The following is a 19597-nucleotide window of genomic DNA, read 5'->3' as shown; positions in this document are numbered from 1 at the left end:
TGGTGTTTTTATGCTTTAGAAGAGTCAAAAACTTACATACAGCACCTTTAAGTCAATGTTCAGAATGTCTAATGAACACAAATCCAATATCATATCTTTGTGAAGTTGATAACATTTTGAAAATATTTAAAGTATTTTAAACTGAACAAAAAAAAGTTACTATAAGCTGCTTGATTTTCATTCATTGTTTGTATAACATGTTGACTAGCATTTTACCTATTTTCAGCCATATTTCTTACAGTATTGGGGTTTAGATTTCATTAATGACATACATTATAACTTGTAAGTGTATTGTGGGATTGGAGGAGAGGTCTGATTAGCCTAGCTTTATCCCCGTCTGGGCCAGATGGTGCGAAAGGCTTACCTGCGGCCCTCTTTAAGCCTCGTTCCGGCCATGCTTTGGACATCACATCCTATTCAGAGCAGAAGACGGAGCGTTTTGCACACGAGGACCATCTATCGTGGAGTTTGGGTGAGTTACAGTCTCCACAGGGCCACGGTGGACCTTTATATTCTGCTAATATTTAATTACATCTGCTGGATGTTTAGTTTAGCTGTAAATATGGCAGCAAATCTCAATATAATTAGCGTACTAGTGGAAAGTGCTCAGGTGGGATTTGATACTCAGCAATTATTGTTATTGCTCAGTAAATTGTGTCCATATTATGCATAATTACAGAAGTTACACCATGCATAATATTATCTTTTGGTGAAAACTGCCTGTTTGCTTGGAGATGATGGGTTATTCTGATTTTTAGAAATGATAGGGGTTGTTTTATATTAACAATTTACATAATAACATATATTATATTATATTATATTATATTATATTATATTATATTATATTATATTATATTATATTATATTATATTATATTATATTATATTATATTAAAACAGTCATAATCATTCTGTAAATTATGAAAAATATACCAGTTAAATTATGGTAATATAATCAATATGTCTGATTATTTTTGTAAAAAGCAACAACATTGCTCATGAGTGCAACAACTTACATAAAAAACGGAGTAAATTTAATGACCTTTTTTGTTTTCAGTAAATCTAGCATATGCATGTTTAAATAAATCAATTTAATAATCATAATAATACTCATAATAAAACTTCTACATTGCATTATTTGTCCAAAAAGTGTCCCAGAAATAAAAGGATTTGGACACTTATAATAAATAAAGGTGTATTGTTGTATTTGATAATCCATCTTCTTTGTTTGACAGATGTGTTGTTGGTTAGTGTGTTGGACTCAGATGTGTGTTGCGAAGATGACTGTGAGAAGCTCGTCAGTGGCGGCGCTGCTGCTGCTCTCAGTGCATCTCCTGCATGCGTCTGCTCTTCCTGCTGCGTCTTCATATGAGTTCAACGCCTACAGGATGCAGCACTACAACCTACATCAACACAAACATGGTAACACAACAACAAAGAAAACCACAACCACTCAAAAACCAACATCCGGCCATCATTTCTCACACTCATATCCTTTCAGACAGTTTATCGCCAAGCACAGGGGCAGATTTAGTGATTTGGAGGCCCTACAAAATTTTAGGCCTTAAAGTCCCAAAATGCACCTTTAAAATTTAATTTATTTGTTTAATTTGCAGTTTGTCTCTCATCACTCATCTCCTCTTCTACATTTTATCTTAATGCAAAATAATAATACCATATAAAGGATATCTTGTGAAACTTTTAAATGATTTGTTTTCTTAAAATGAATTCACAAGTAAAAATGATACACTATTTCATCTTTAAAACTAAATATTTACTTGATTTGACTGCTGGACTACTTCATGATTAGGAATGGGGGGTGCATTTGATTAAACAAAAGATGTATATACAATATCTGACAAAAGTCTTGTTGTCAAACACAGTTGTAAAAGCAACAAATAATAACATGACTTCTAGTTGGTCTTTTGGTAAAGTGGCAGAAGGTTTTTCTGATGAATCATCTGTTGAACTGCATCCCGATCATCACAAATACTGCAGAAGACCTACTGGAACCTGCATGGACCCAAGATTCTAACAGAAGTCTGTCAAGTTTGGTAAAGGAAAAATCGTGGTTTGGAGTCACATTCAGTATAGGTCGAGTGCAGAGAGATCTGCAGAGTGGATGGCAACATCAACAGCCTGAGGTATCAAGACATTTGTGCTGCCCATTACATCACAAAAAACAGGAGAAGGCAAACTCTTCAGCAGGATAGTGCTCCTTCTCATACTTCAGCCTCCACATCAAAGTTCCTGAAAGCAAAGAAGGTCAAGGTGCTCCAGGATTGGCCAGCCCAATCACTAGACATGAACATTATTGAGCTTGTATGGGGTAAGATGAAAGAGAAGGCATTAAAGATGAATCCAAAGAATCTCAATAAACTCTGGGAGTCCTGCAAGAATGCTGTCTTTGCCATTCCAGATGACTTTATTAATAAGTCCATCAAGCTCATGGGAGTCATACACAATATTAATTCTTTTTCCCCTGCACTATGACTTTATATTTTACACTTTACATTATTTCTGTTAAGTGATAGACTTTTGTCTAAGCAAATTCAGACCTGTCCTAATAAAATAATTAAAAATCAAGACATGATTATATTTTGTTTTCGTAAAATCCGCCCCTGACCAAACATGCATATGAAAAAAATACTTTTTAAAGGGACATTTCACCCAAAATGGTTCATCCTCAAGTTATCCTAGACCTTTTTGAGGTCTTTTAGAGTGAACTGTGTGGCGAATGGGTGAATTGACGGAATTAGTAGAGAAAGGAGAAGCTTTTTATTAATTATCATACTTGGTGTTCACAGTCCTTAAAGAGACAGTTCACCCCTAAATTAAAAATGTATTCACCATTTACTCACACAAGTTGTTCCAATCTTGCACGGTTTATTATTATCTGCTGGATGCAAAAGACTATATTTTAAAGAATGTTGTTAATCATAAACCTGATGGTCCCTGTTAACTTTCACAGATGGGAAAAATACAATGGAAGTCAATGGGGACAAACAACACTTTGGTAACCAACATTCTTTAAAATATCTTCTTTTGTGTTCAGCAGAAAAAAAGAAACACACAGGAACTTGAGGGTGAGTAGGCTAAATGGTGTTTTATTTTTGGGTGAACTTTCTCTTTAAAGCACAGTCTTTTTTATTGTAGGCCTGAATGTGCAGAGGTGATATTGCGATTTACACCTTCAGCTTCACCCATCAGGCTGTCGTGGCGCTATTGTGGTGGCGGAGGCAAGATCGGCAGCAGACACGAGTTTGACCCGCCGCTGTGTGATCATGAAGCTACTCGATTTTTCCACAGAGAGATTCCTGGAGGCCAAAAAACAGAACGCAGCAGCAGTTTTGATCCTGCTACCTCAAAATCTCTCGTCTGTACAAGAGGAGACAGTGCAGGTCATTCACTTCACACTTGCACACTAATACTCTTGATATGTACAGCAGTGGCCAAAACCATTAGAACATAATTAAGAGGTTTCAAATATTTCTGTTGAGTTGGCCATTTCATTTTCATTTATTTATTTTTTCAGCTTAGTCCCTTTATTAATTCGGGGTCACCACAGCGGAATGAACTGCCAACTTATCCAGCATGTTCCCTTCTAGCCGCAACCCATCAGAGGCAAAATGGCTATTTTAGTATCTATTAAAATGAATGAAGTATCTAGAAAGTCATTATTGTGCTTTATAAACCATTTAATAAAGCCATCCAGCAAACATATAATTTTGAATAAAAATAAAAAGTTGTTATTAATTACCCTTATGCAAGGAACATAATCAGGTTAAGATTGTACATGTAAATGCACTTATAGGTTACTATAGGCTACTTTGAGATCATTGAATGGAGCACATTACATTATATCACCCCAATACCCCAAACTGATTAGCTAAAGGTCAGTAAATGATTTTTTCCAACCGTCTGTAGGGCTTCATGGTGGCTGAAGCTCAGATCCTGCAGGAGGAGACCATCTTGCCGGTGTATGTTGTCCCTGAGGATGAGCAGCTTCTCTGTATGTATGAAGAAGTCAATCAGGCTGTGGCATCCAAGTCTGCTTCTGTGCTGGTGAGAGGTGAGAGCTCAAACATACAAACAAAAAAATAAATAAATACATAAATTGATGTTTTTTTTTATGCTTTAGTGTAAATGCTGCAGCCACTCAATTTGAATGTGAATTTTTTGATTATGTATGATATATTGAGCAATATATGGTTAAAAGAAGATGACAATGTTATTTTTTTCTTATTCTGAATAACAATTAATGGATATTATGCATTTGTACTAATATTTTATATAATACGTACACCTATTTAAAAAAAAGAATATTGTGGCCTCATGGAAAGACTTTTAAATAATAATTAACTGTCTTTTTAAATGTTCCCAATATTTTTATGTCAGCAGGATGTTTTTAATCCTTTGAAATACAATACAATTTAGATCACTTATTATTTTTTTATATTTTAATAAGCACAGGTCAGAGTAAGTATGTTGTTTAATTTTTAGATAAACATATCTGTTATTTTGATTGATAATTTTTTCATTCTTTCACCAATAATCTGACACTGTATTTTCACATTGTAAAACATCAAAGCAAACACTTTACTTGCATTTAATAGGCTTTTATTTGTGTAGAAAAAAACGTTTGTGCTTTAATTTTATGGTGACATCTAAATTTGTTTGGCTGTTCAATTACATTTGTTGATAAATTTTTTCAACGATTTTAAAATAATAATAATTCTCAATTAGCTAACTCTGAAAATGTGTGATTATTTATAATAAAACATACAAGATAACAGAAAAAGTAATCTTACACGATTCATTTATTTTCAAGTGAACATTAAAATCTACTTGTGTTTTAGTGTATCATAAAGAGAATTATCTTTAAAATTGCTTGTAAATGTCGCAAATAATGAGGTTCACACTGAACTAAAGTATTGCAGTAGAAGGACTGAAACACATCAGTCCTTTTTTCTTAAACACATCACAATAATCAGTATGACTGCAGTATATGCAACTTTAATAAATAAATAAAAATAAACTAATTAATTACACATTTTTATTGAAAGGAGGATGTAATGTAAAAAATGTAATGTGTAATGTGTATTTATATAGCGCATTTATTGTGTATGGCCATACACCCAAAGCGCTTCACAATCATGAGGGGGGGTCTCTCCACACCACCACCAGTGTGCAGCATCCACTTGGATGATGCGACGGCAGCCACAGGACAACGGCGCCAGTGCGCTCACTACACACCAGCTATTGGTGGAGTGGAGAGACAGTGATAGAGCCAATTCGGTGGAAGGGGATGATTGGGAGGCCATGATCTTAAGGGCCGATAGAGGGACTTTGGCCAGGACACCGGGGTTACACCCCTGCTCTTTCACGAGAAGTGCCATGGGATTTTTAATGACCACAGAGAGTCAGGACCTCGGTTTAACGTCTCATCCGAAAGACGGCGCCCAGTGACAGTATAGTGTCCCCTTCACTTTTACTGGGGCATTAGGACTCACACAAACCACAGGTTGAGCGCCCCCTGCTGGCCTCACTAACACCACTTCCAACAGCAACCTAGTGTTCCCTAGTGGTCTCCCATCCAGGTACTGACCAGGCTCAGCCCTGCTTAGCTTCAGTGAGTAACCGGTCTTGGGCTGCAGGGTGACATGGCTGATTTGGCCAATCAAGGATAACCCCTTGAGATGCAATTTCAAGTTTTCAAAGGGGTCTCAAATAAATAAATAAATAAATAAATAAATAAATAAATAAATAAATAAATAAATAAATAAATAAATAAATAAATATTTTTAATTAATTAACTAAATAAATAAACAATAAGCAAATTAACAAGCAAATAAGCAAGTAAATACATAAATTTGTAATTAAGTACACAAACAAGCAAGTAAACAAGCAAGTAAGTAGGTGACACAGTGGCGCAGTAGGTAGTGCTGTCGCCTCCCAGCAAGAAGGTCGCTGGTTCGAACCTCGGCTTGGCTTGGCTCAGTTGGTGTTTCTGTATATAAGTTTGCATGTTCTCCCTGCGTTCGCGTGGGTTTCCTCCGGGTGCTCCGGTTTCCCCCACAGTCCAAAGACATGCGGTACAGGTGAATTGGGTAGGCTAAATTGTCCGTAGTGTATGAGTGTGTGTATGAATGAGTGTGTGGATGTTTCCCAGAGATAGGTTGTTGCTGGGAGGCCATCTGCTGCGTAAAAACGTGCTGGATTAGTTGGCGGTTCATTCCGCTGTGGTGACCCCAGATAAATAAAGGGACTAAGCTGACAAGAAAATGAATGAATGAACATGCAAGCAATAAAATAAATAAATAAATAAGTAAATAAACAAATAAAAAACAGAAAGAAATATGCAAGCAAGTAAGTAAAAATAAATAAATAAATAATTAAATAAATAAATAGGTAAGCAAGCAAGTAAATAAACACACATATTTGTAATTAAGTAAACAAGCAAGCAAATAAATAAATAAATAAACATGTAAGCAAGTTAACAAGTAAATAAATAAATACAGAAACACATAAATCTGTAATTAAGTAAACAAGCAAGCAAATACATATATCAATAAATAAATAAATAAATAAATAAATAAATAAATGAATGAATGAATGAATGAATGAATAAATAAATAAATAATCATGTAATCAAGTAAGCAAGCAAGTAAATAAATAAATACAGAAATACTTAACTATGTAATTAATTAAACAAGCAAATAAATAAATAAATAAATAAATAAATAAATAAATAAATAAACAAACAAATAAATAAACTACGTAATTCACAAATGCATAAATATTAAACAAATACCATTGAAGCATTTTATAAAGCAAAGTAAATATTTGTATTACTCTGATTTTTTAAACTCACAAATTCAAACGTTATTTTTTTTGTTTTTCAGTTCTCCGTAGTATGATCACATCCACTGCCTTCCAAATATTAGTGAGCAATAATTCCCCCATCAAGCCCATTACTGACACCAGCATCATTACTTTAGAGGTGAGAATGACAGCAGGCCACACACAGAAACTCTACCCTGTTCCCTGCAACATTATAGTGTTCAGTTATAATTGTACCTGTCCGTCAAGTCCTTTTATTGCTTCACTTTAAGGGAGTACTTCCTGGAGCTGGAGAAGACCCACCCACTATTGTAATTACAGCCCATTTTGACACGTTCGGTCTTGCTCCTGTAAGTGATACACACACTCACACACAAACAGATCAACTCGACTGAAGGGACCTTTTTCATAAATGCTTAATCATTTTTTTTGGTCACATAATAATAAATCACACTCCCTTCAAACCCGATTCAGAATGATTAATGCATGTTGTCAGTTGGTTCACTTGCTGTGTGAACTGCCCTTTTCAAACACTTTGGTCTGAAATTAATATATTTATATAACCGGCCTCTCAAAGTTACACCAATTAAAATATGTACTGAATTTAGTGTTGGGGATTCACTTTACACTATCAAAACTTAAAATAAAAAGGTTTTATTAGTGTAGATTTACAAACAAATGATTCTTATGATTCAGTTCTTTTCAGTGAATCAAATGCATTCAGCTGAACCAGTTTTATGACCTAAAATGACTCCCTTTTTTTTGTGGTAAATCAAAAACATAAAGCTCTGCCATTATAGTCTGATTCCTAAATAAACAACCAGTTAAAATATGTATTTAATTTAGTGTTGGGGATTCATTTTGAGCAATCAAAACTTAAAAAAAAAAAAAGTTATCAGTGTGGATTTACAAACAAATGGTTCTAATGATTCAGTTCTTTTCAGTGAACCAAATGTATTCAGCTGAACCAGTTTTATGACCTAAGAATGACTTCTTGTTCCTTTGTAGTGAATCAAAAACATACAGCTCTGCCATTATAGGGCTTTATTTTAATGATATAGGCGCAAAGTCTAAAGTGCAGGGCGCTAAAGCATTAAGGGCGTGTCCGAATCCACTTTTGCTACTTTAAGGATGGAAAAATACACTCTGCGCAGCGGCACATGGTCTAACAGGGTTGTGCTTATTCCATTAATGAGTTATGGGTGTGTTTTGAGAATAAACCAATCAGAGTCCAATCTCCCATTCCCTTTAAGAGTCAGTTGTGTTGCGCCATGGAGCATTTGTTATTTACATGGCAGACTTTGTAAGTAGAAAAACTGAACACTTCACTAGCGAGAAAACAGTTAAACAGAGCATCTGCAGCGCAAGGATAAAGAATGAGCCTCCTCCAATCAACCTCTTTACTTTCTCTTTCTTTCTTTCTTTTCTTTCTTTCTTTCTTTCTTTTTTTTCTTTCTTTCTTTCTTTCTTTCTTGAATAAGGAAACAGTGTTGTACACTCTATATTTAATTCAAATCTTTGTTTTGCATTTATAATAGTGTTAAAATGATTCCCAAGCCTATGGATATTATGAACTGTTTTTTTTTTTTTTTGTGAATCAAATCTGCAAAGAATAAATGACTCGTATAAGAAAGTTCTTTGTAAAGGATCAAAACAGCATCAGTTGAACTGATTCTCAAATGGGTGAACATTATCAGATCAGTGAATCAAACCTCCAAAGTGTTACCAGTTTATTCTGGTTGCCAAATGACTCATATGAATCAGAAGCAAAACTCTAAACCATACAGCTCTACAAGTGTACTTAGAATGCTGAATAAATGAGTCTTATGTTTTTGGGTCCTTTTAAGTAAACTAAGTCTAGTCTGACCATTTCCATAAGTCTGTTCTTTTTAATGAATCAAACCATCTTGTTTAACAAGTATAGTATAATTGTTTTTCAATCTAATAAATATTATTACACTAACATTTTTTACTGAATCAAGCCTGCAAATTGTTATCAGGGTCATCTGACTCCCAAACGAATCACTCATACAAGCCTTTTTTTTTGTAGTGAGTCAAAATTATACCGGTCTAACAGTATAATTCCTGTATGAATAAATCTTAAAAATCATTTCATGTTAGTGTATCAAAATCAAATCAAATACTCACAATTAGATATCTTAGAATTCTTTTTCAGGGAAATAAATCTGCATCTTTATCTTAAATCTGTTTTCTGGATCTAATATATTAATTATCTAATATATAATTTCTAAATTAATGACTCTCATGAACCTGTTCTTATCACTGAATCAAAAGCACTTTCAGTTAACTGTAATGTTAAATATCTCTAAAAATGAACATAAACACAACCTCTAAGGCAGTGATTCCCAACAGTGTTCCCGAAGGCACACCGACAGTACACATTTTCAACCTCTTCCTAATCAAACACACCTGAATCAACTCATCAGAACATTGGAAGAGACTCCAAAACCAGAAAGCTACAGGTCAGAGACATCCAAAATATGTACTATTGGTGTGCCTCTGGAAAACACTGCTTGAAGGAACTGAATAGAATTAAATTGTGAAATGTTCAATGCCATATTTGGTTAACGACCTGTACCTTTGCTTAATGTACATGTAATGATGCTGTCGTAATCTTGCGATCACAGTTAAGCTTTTAATTATTCCTGTGTTTTACAGGTTCACATGTTAAAATGTTCCCACTGGTAATCATGTTTTACAGTTACCATCTGGCAAATTGTACAATGAAAACAATGAACTTGGTTTGGAGATTCTTCAGCTATTTTCCCTGTAGCCGACCGTGTTTTGACATGGTAAATGTGTTTTAGTGGCTGGCGTATGGTGCAGACTCTAATGGCAGCGGTGTCGCTATTCTTCTCGAGTTGGTTCGACTCTTTCATCGTCTCAACAGTAATCCACGAAGCCAGGCTCCGTCAGTATTTATATATTTACCTAAAGTTTTTGTTAGGAAAATTATTTAGTTAATTGCCATCATGATCACAATAGCTTGATGATATATAGATCAACTGATTCTTGTTCATCCTTTTTCTATTACTGTGTTTTGCATCGCATCTTTTAGATACCATCTTTTATTCTCCTTGACTGGTGGTGGGAAATATAACTTTCTTGGGACTAAGCATTGGTTGGAGGAAAACATGGACCATGCAGGTATGTAAACTATTGCCAAAGTATACCTTGAAATCAGAATTTACAGTGCTTATTCTGCTAGTGCAATCCGTGCGTAGTATAAGGAGTCGGGTGACAATAGAGGTGAAGGTCCAAACGCAGTCTAATTTCAGCTTGGTCAGGCAGGCAATGGTCAAACAGGAACAAACAGAAGCATGCTGGTAATCTAAAAGAATAGTCCGGGTCACAGGCAAAGAGATCAGTTCTATACAACATGAAATAGTTAACAGGGCGAGGGTCAGAAAACCGGGCAAGGCAAGACCAGGCCCGGCGCCAGGATGTCATAACTGAGGGGGCATTTTAAAGGACACATGCCTATAAATGCCTATAAAGATGATCGGCTTGCAAAGTTTACAGTGCTGTAAAGGAAATAGGCCTATATAGTGCATGAGTAAGAGGATTTTTATTTTCATAATATACAATATCTAAATTTGTGTTCTGAAGGTTGGAATGACGGGAGTGTTTAATGACAGAAAAACTTTCCTTAAAGATCTAATCCTTTATTATAACTGAGGGGCATAAATTATCTCTGAGAGGGCAATGCCCCCTTTTGCCCCCCTGTAGCGCCGGGTCTGGGCAAGGCAATGATATGCTTTGTAATGCTACTGGAAATAAATAGGGATGGCTGACCTGAAACTGACGTTTCGACACAGTTTTGAGATCCCAAAGCGCAAGGGTTTCGAAACACTGCACCTAAGCATGATTCGAAACACCCAGGTCACGTGACTAAAGTGTTTCGAAACACCTGGTCATGTGACTAAAGCGATTCAAAGCATTTCAGAAGTGTTTCAAAACCTGGAGAATCTGCATTTGACTGACAGGGTCAGTAATAAGCATGTGTCTCCTATGGCCTAGTGCAGGGGTTCCCAATCTTTTGAGCCTGCGACCCCAAAAATGACAATGCCAGTGACTTGTGACCCCCAATATCCTGTGAGGTGGTTATAAATACAGAAACCTTGCATGCAATGGCGCACACACTCCAATAGACCCAAGTCTATTCTTCGTTTAATTTTTTTTAATGTATGTCAGTGCTGTAAATAGGCCAGAAAGTTTAACCTGGTGCCATAAAATCAATCTGCTGCATCTGACGCTATTGCTGTGTCTTTAATATTATGTAATTACCCCAGGGGTCGCAATCCAATAGAACTAGTAACTATAAGCTACTATAGTAGCCATATTGCATGCAACTATAAACAACAATTTTTTTCTCTTCAGTAAAAAATGGTAATTCTAGTGGTTAATTGAAAATAAATTGATTTTTGGAAATCACCAGGCGACCCCTCTTCATTATAGCGCGACCCCTAGGGGGGTCCCGACCCCCACTTTGGGAACCAATGGCCTAGTGGACCGTGTGTGCGAACGTTGCTACTATGCTTCAAATGACTTTTGAGTTTGAATCCCGACTTGTACAAATACTCCAAAATCATGATATTATGTATTTTAATCATGTTGTTTTATGGTGTAGTCTAGATAGGATACAGCTGCTGATATCCATCATTTTACCATAATTTTTGTAACACTGTAAAACAATAATTAATATTTTTACAGTACTGTGATCGTTGGGTTTAGGTTATGGGTAGACGTTAATAAAATACACTGGGAAATTTAATTAATAATATAAATAATTCTTGTTAACTTCAGGCCACAACCGTGTCTGATCTAGCAACAACCCTGTTTTATGATCAAAACAAGACACATTTATCAACAAAGTGTTTATTCGGATGTCAGACCATTGTTGAAACAAAACGATACAAGAACAAAGCATTTCAAACTGATATCAACGCATTTCAAAATAGCTATATCAGCCTGAACTCGAACCCACTATCCATGCATGGTAGTCAGGAACCCTTACTGCTCCACTAAATCACTCGAAGGTTCAATTCTACAAAGTGGGTTTTAATATCTCAATTTGTTCAACTATTCTTTGCTGAAGCTTTTCGAGTGCAATACATAAAAAAATTACCACTAAGTGTCACTGTAGAGTGGGGTTTTGAAGCGTGAGAATGTGAGGTGTATAAATAGTCAAAGTAATGAGTCAATCTTGAGCTTCAGGTGTGTGTGTGTGTGTGTCAGTGTCAAAGGCCATACTCACACTAGGTACAGTTGCCTCGAACCGGGCCAAAGCACACTTGTCCCCCTCCCGCCTTCCCCGACGGCCCGCACTCACACCACAATCGAGCCTCTGCACGCTTACGTCATCGCTGCTGAGCTGTTCAGTGAGAAGCGCTCTCACTCAGCACAGTGGAGATTTCTCTAGTTATATCGTTTCAGTCGTTTGATATGCAATGACATGCAGTCAAATATTTCGCCAAACAGTCCTTAGGGATGCGGTGACACGCAGACAGATATTTCGCCAAACAGATCCGCCACTTTTGGCGCTTATAAACAATCATAAAGCCCTCGTGCTGCAGGAATGAGGAGGTTTGCTGAAGGCGCGCAGCTGTCGTGCAGTGAGGGGTTTGCGTCTTTAATAAACTACGGCAGTTTGCGTTCACTGAACAGTACGATTGATTAATAAATCCATATGAAACAATCCCTTAAAAGTCACGTCTCGCTTTCAGTTTCGGGCTGAAAGTACCGCGCCAAAGCCCAAGTGAACCGCGCTCAGGCCCACCTCTTCCAACCGGGCCAGGGCCGGCCAAGGGAACCGCGCTTGAGCCCGATTCAGCACACTCACACTTCTCAGACGATTCGGGAAACGGGCCTGGGCACGGTACGGATGGCATAGTGTGAGTAGGCCCTAAATGATTGTCACCTGTGGCAGGAGTGGTGAGTGCAAGATTTCTGGAAGTTGTAGTTCATATTGTGGCAGAATTTTGTAGTCCGGGGGATAATGCATTTATTTTAATGATCTTCAAAGCCTACCTTGCTGGTGATCGGGTCGTCATGTAAGTTAATCTTTTAGAAAACAAAGCTTGTTTTGGTGATCTCCAATCAAAGTCTGACCATTTGCTTGCATGTTTGGAGTGGTGGTTCTTCTCTGTTGATGTCAGCTTGACAGCCACAATATTCTAAACCACACCCCTCTTACTGTTAGTTTGGTATGAGGGAGTGATGCACAAAAAGAAAGCCCTGCCCCTTACTCTAAATTCCATTTCGATTGGAAGTACATGAACATACTGAAGTCTTAGCAATGTACGGTTCACTTTAACATCAAAATAATTTTTTAATAAATAATTAGGTTTTACATTCTGTTTTGATACAACTCTTCCAGAATCCAGTCTTTTGCATGACAATGTGGAGTTTGTTATCTGTCTTGACTCTCTTGGCACGGGGGATGAGATTTTCCTGCATGTTTCGCGGCCACCTAAGCCTGGCACGCCTCAGTACAGCTTTATTCAGCAACTGGAGCAGGTATGGTTGAATTATGCATGAAGTCAGAGTCGATGTTTAATGGCCGTTGTAAATTGACCCTCTTTTCCTTGTTTTCAGATAATCTCTGCCAGGTTCCCCTGGGTAAGATTTGGAACGGTTCATAAGAAGATCAACTTGCAGGAGACCAATGTGGCTTGGGAGCATGAGCGTTATGGCATGAAACGTATCCCAGGATTCACTCTGTCACACATCGAGAACCCTAAATCAGAGCTTAGAGGATCTATCCTTGACACCATGTGAGAAAAAAAGCTGAAGAAACCAAAGCTTTCTGAAGTCCTCACTCTATCTCTCTCTCTCTCTCTCTCTCTCTCACACACACACACACACACACACACACAAACACAAAGTGAACTTTTCACCCACCATTAGGGCCGCATTTTCACCTGTTCTTAATAATCCAATCAAGTGGTTAGCCTGGTAAAATGTTGATAAGCTCAAAATGTTTTAGGCATCAGGTTTTATACCAGTATTTAAAGTTGCAGTATGTTTGGTTGACTCCTTTTTCCTTTTTAGTGAAACAAAAAAAAATCAGCTCTGCCATTACAGTCTGATTCCTACACAAATGACTATCATTCCTCACTTCTTTTAACCATAAAGCATTGTTTATGTAGTCCGATTCCCAGATAATGACTTTGAGAATGAGAATAAGCATACTGAACAACCAGTCCTAATCGAAGTGAATCTAAACCAAGTGAAATATAAGTTCTTTTAATTTAACTTAATCCATGGAGCATTTCTAAATGAATAAATCTTATGAACTTGTTGTTTTCATTGAATCAAAAGCACTTTCAGATAATAATCAAACACTTTCTGTAATATTAAATATCTTTTAAAATGAACATAAACACTACCTTCTAAGGCAGTATTTCCCAACCTTGTTTCTGAAGACACAACAACGGTACACATTTTTAACCTCTTCCTAATCAAACATACTTAAATCAACTCAACAGAACATTAGAAGAGACTCAAAAACCTGAAACGAATGGATCAGATAAGGGAGACATCCAAAATATGTATTGTGGGTGTGCCTACAGGAACAGGGTTGGGAAACACTGCTATAAGGAACTGAATAGAATTAAAATGTGAATTGTTTGATGCTGTATTCCATTATTTTTGGTAAAAAGGCCTGTACCTGTGATCAATGTTCATGTAATGATGATGTTGTAATCTTGTGATCATAGTTAAGCAAAAAGTGAAGGTGAAGGTTTTATACCTGCATTTAAAGGTGCAGTATGTATGTTTGACACCCTGTGGTTGAACTAGGTATTGCAGTCCAAATTCAAAATGGTGTAGAGGATTTTTTTTTTACTTTCCAGAACCCCTCCCCGCTTTTCACTTTATGAACCCCCCACCTCCGCGGCTGAACAAATAATTTAGGTTGTTTTTGCAAATATATCATTGGCATCTATTTGGATACCTGGTGCCATTCATTCATTCATTCATTTTCTTGTCGGCTTAGTCCCTTTATTAATCCGGGGTCGCCACAGCGGAATGAACCGCCAACTTATCCAGCAAGTTTTTACACAGCGGATGCCCTTCCAGCCGCAACCCATCTCTGGGAAACATCCACACACACACACTCATACACTACGGACAATTTAGCCTGCCCAATTCACCTGTACCGCATGTCTTTGGACTGTGGGGGAAACCTGAGCACCCAGTGGAAACCCACGCGAAGGCAGGAAAAACATGCAAACTCCACACAGAAACGCCAACTGAGCCGAGGTTTGAACCAGTGACCTTCTTGCTGTGAGGCGACAGCACTACCTACTGTGCCACTGCCTCGCCCCTGGTGCCATTCAATAATATCTTTTTCAGGACTTTCATTCTTCAAGTTTCCTATCCAATGTCTGTCATACCAGTCATTTCAGGAACCATTTTAGACTGATGGACTGTTTTTCTTGTATATTCAGTGCACAAGTGGACATGAGGAAACTCAAGCGGAACACAGTTATTGTTGCTGAGTCCTTGGCAAGATTCATGTACAATCTTTCAGACAAGGTGAGGAAAAGAGTGTGTCGTCACATTAAAATGTTCACGCCAACCTTGAAACGCTCCCAAACAACTCTGAGTTTGTTTCCACTTTTCATTATTAATGTACACTTAATATCTTTTTTTTGCTCTAGGGCTCTGCTAAGGACATGCAGGTTTTCAAGGGCAGTTTGGTAATTTGTTTTTCTTGCCCATTTTGTTCATTTATTAGCCTACATCAGGTTGAAACCTTGCAAAAAGGAAGTGGTTGAGTTGGCATGCTCAACAAAGCTGCATTTATTTGATCATAAACACAGTAAAAACAGAGTAAAAGATGATACAGTAAAAATGACTATTAAATAATAGTAATTGATATTTTACTTAATAAATTAATCAGACTTGTTATCAGTTGCTGTTGCTGTAATAATGAATGAATGGTTTGTTCTTCAGGAGTCATACTTTAAATGATGATTAGCAGTAGATGAGTTGGCATAAATTAATGCATATTATTGCACCCACACTGTAAAATTAACAAAACATTATGTTTATATATTGTGATATATTACAGTTTAAGCTGTGTTTCTGTTTAATTATCATAAAAGTTGTAATATATTCTTTATTGGGATATCTGAATTTTAAGCATTATGAGTCAAACTTCAGTGCCATCCTTTCATGTACTGACATAATACTAAAGAAAAATATTTTCTTATTTCAATCAACCTTGAACACACATTATTTTTGTACCTTTATGATGTCTTCTGTAACTTTAGAATAAATTTACTGTAAACTTTTTATGATTTAATACATCATTGCTGAAGTATTATTTTCTTGAAAGCAACAACAACAAAGTAAACTTGAAATATAGTTAACTGTGCAAACTTGTGTGTTATGTAGGATATTCAAGACAGCCGTTTGTCTGCACTGATGACCATGTTGACGTCAGTTCCCCGAGCTGTTCAACTTCTAGACAGAGAACCAGAACACACACTCTTGATCAACAGCCTGGAGCAGGAGTTCAAACATTATCTAAAGCAGGTCCACAAACACACGTTTCACCAGGACCGAAGGTACACACACACACACACACACACACACACACACACACACACACACACACACACACACACACACACACACACACACACACACACACACACACACACAGCATTTCACCTCATCAATGGCCTGAAGCTAGGATTCAGAAGACTTCTGTAGCAGGTTTACAGAGTTGCAGACACGCATACATTCACTGACAGAACTCATTTTTTAAAAACTTGCCTGTGGCAAAAGTTCAAACAATGTTTACTGACACTTTCAAAACACCACACAAAAACAGAAACAGACATGTTAAACTTGTTTTGTCTGGTTTTTATAGAGACCCTGAAATCACTTTCTTCGATCAAATGAAGCAACCAATGATGATGTACAGGTGAGTAAGCCTTCTGATTGATTGTTTTAGGGTGCTTTCACACCTGCCTAAAGCTGTGTTCCCACTGGACTTTTCTCTATATAGACTTCCATTTTATGCACTTGAATACATCAGACTGGAAATGTAAGCTCGTACGACTCGTTTCGCAGTTCGCTGCATTGCAAAGTTCAAGCTTGGTGAACTCTGACCAGCGAAATTGCATTACATGATTGCGTGAGACTAATTGAAGATCAAAACATGACCTCTCTGGGCAGAAATATGGACCAATCGCTCGCTTTTTTAAATGTCTAATCATTTTGTTTAATCCCGCTCCTTTTCACAGCGCCATACTACAGAATTTTGCAAGTTCAAATTCTAGTGTGACTGCAGCTTTAATTAGTTTGGTTGAATCGCACTAGAGTTCGTTTTCCCTCTTGGTGCGGTTTGTTTGGGCAGGTGTGAATGTAGAAATCGCACTCAAGTGCACACCAAAAATGGACCAAAAAAAGCATACGAGACCTCCTTAAAGAGGTGGTCTCTGTATGCTTACAAATGAACCCTGGAGTGGTTTGATTGTGGCGAGAACATGATCCGAACCAAAACAGACCCAACCGCAAACAAGTACTGTGTCTTTTTGGACTAATCCAGCTTCCTTAGTCTGATGCGCCGTGCATTATGGAATGTGGAGGAAAAATATTTGTTTACAGTGCTTTACCAACAATCTTAAACTACAATATATATAGTTTGTCTAAAGTGATGTATACAAACTATATGGTATTCTATGACCAGGGATGCAATCAGCCAGCACATTTGCCTCTCTATAGTAAAAAGCAACATTTTGTGTCTGAAGGTTTGTTTATTTGCGGGACTTTAATTAGCATTTTCCCGCACGTTAATTCTGACCAGTCGAAAAGCAGTTTAAAAAATACATTCAATAACATCTTGCCAATGAGTGATGTGAATTTTTTGAAAAGAACCAAAATCTGCATTTTGGTTCTTTTCAACTAAAATAAACCGAACTACAGATGTAAAGTACCCAACTCTCTTTCAAACAGCATTAAGTATTCTTTCAAGTAACATGTTAAATTTACAAATTAAATGTCCCTCGAAGTGTTGTGAAATGTGCAATTTATATTCGATGTTTGTTGTAATCTCAACTGAAAATGAGACATAGAGTAGCTCCTCCCCTTTAAAAAAAACAGCCAATGGCGTTTAGCTTTCATCACAGCTCTCTCAGTAAGAGTGGTTGAGCTCAAGCGCATCATAAGAAATACAAATGAGAGATGTCTTGAAGGGGGTGGGGCATGTCAGATACTAGAGAGCATTTGATTGGTCAAGATATGATGAGAAACTGAAATACGAGGTAATGTAAACAAAAGATCCATTTAAAGGTGGAAGTGACAAACTGGCTTTGCATGTTTATATCGGTTTTATTTCTTCTAAATGCAGATTTTTGTTACTGTTTTGGAGCATACCAGCTTATAGATATCCTTAAAACTAACAGACTGATGTCTACATCTAAACATTTTGTTTAAAAAGTATATTTAACTACTGACATTTGGTCATTTTTATTTATTTTTAAAGTTGTAACCTTTTAATCACAAACGATGACTACCAGAATTTTAAAAGCTATTACCTATCTAATATTTTTACTGAATTTCCATACACTTTTTTTTTTTCAGGGTGAAGCCTGCTGCCTTTGACCTATTTTTGGGTGGTTGTATTGCTGGATACCTTGGAATAGTTTATTATGGAATCCAGGTGAGCTGTGGGTAATCTACACTTAACAGATCTCTTTTTTCGGGATACTGATAAACCTGCAAACACTGGAAGTCTGTCAATAATATGAAGTTTATACAGTTTTTTGGTTTATTTGTTAATCGTTGCTTGTTGGTTGCAGAACTTTGGGAACGTCTACACGAAACTGAAAGCATCCATGAAAGCCAAGCACCAATAAACCGGAATGAAGCAGACACATCAAAGAACCAGTGCACAGAGAAGTCTACAGCATGGCCAATGTGATGCCTGTGAGGACTGAATTCATGTGTTGAATTTAAAGAGGCTACCTTGTGTTTTGTAATTCCCTTGCAGAATCTTCTGTTTGATTTCTTTTTTTAAATTAAAGATAGTCTCTCTCTTTTAGAATCGGCTTCTTTGATCATTCTGGAATCAAATATCCTTTTGGAACTTAATGTTTACATTTTGGTCATTGGACGGAAAGAGGCTAAATTAGATGATTACCCATGCAAATCTGATATGTCAGGGGTTGAAGGAAACTCATGGATAAGTCATGAGTCACTTATGAAGGAACCTGATGCCAAGTAAGAGTGATTGGATTTGCGGCCCGTGACACTGGGTCACCTATATGTAGTGGAGTTATGGTTACTGAGCACCTATGTAACCAAACAGGACTTATGAAACTAGTAGATAAAGTTTCAAAGATTCATCAAGCTGTGTTTTGTTAAAAAGCAGGAGCTTAAATATATAAAAGCGCTTTTCAGACTGTTAGTCAAATGAAATGGCGCTTGTAAATCAAGTGAAATGTTTCACACTTGCAGTGCCAAATATGTGTGAAATGGGAAATGATGCATTGTTAAAGCTCGTGCTGTCAGGATTAGGTTCTGTTTTGGTTTCAGAGGCGATTGCACAATATACAGTAGCTTTCAGCTAAAAATGGAAAACTTTTTCATGCATTTTGACTGTTCATGCTACAGTGACATTTCAAAATACAAACTTTCTTAGTGAGTTTTTGAAGGCAATACAGTATTTTTACGTCATCGTTGGCCATATTGGAAAGCAATAATAACTGAATTCA

General features: G+C 36.8%; 1 protein-coding gene across 1 annotated transcript; it reads left to right on the top strand.

The window, feature by feature from the left end:
- Positions 1-403: 403 nt before the first annotated feature.
- zgc:109965 lies at positions 404-18924 on the top strand. The gene is given in 16 exon segments (NM_001033747.1): positions 404-472; positions 1235-1421; positions 3210-3400; positions 3927-4071; positions 6905-7002; positions 7115-7192; positions 9671-9774; positions 9922-10010; positions 13243-13382; positions 13461-13639; positions 15317-15404; positions 15530-15568; positions 16269-16441; positions 16750-16803; positions 18465-18543; positions 18683-18924. Coding segments are annotated over 15 exon segments (1656 nt in total). The 5' UTR covers positions 404-472; positions 1235-1279; the 3' UTR covers positions 18740-18924.
- Positions 18925-19597: the final 673 nt, after the last annotated feature.

The sequence above is a fragment of the Danio rerio genome, chromosome 21, assembly GCF_049306965.1.
Source record: "Danio rerio strain Tuebingen ecotype United States chromosome 21, GRCz12tu, whole genome shotgun sequence".
Lineage (NCBI taxonomy): Eukaryota > Metazoa > Chordata > Actinopteri > Cypriniformes > Danionidae > Danio > Danio rerio.
The sequence above is the reverse complement of the archived record's forward strand: the minus strand, read 5'-3'. Positions and strand labels throughout refer to the sequence as shown.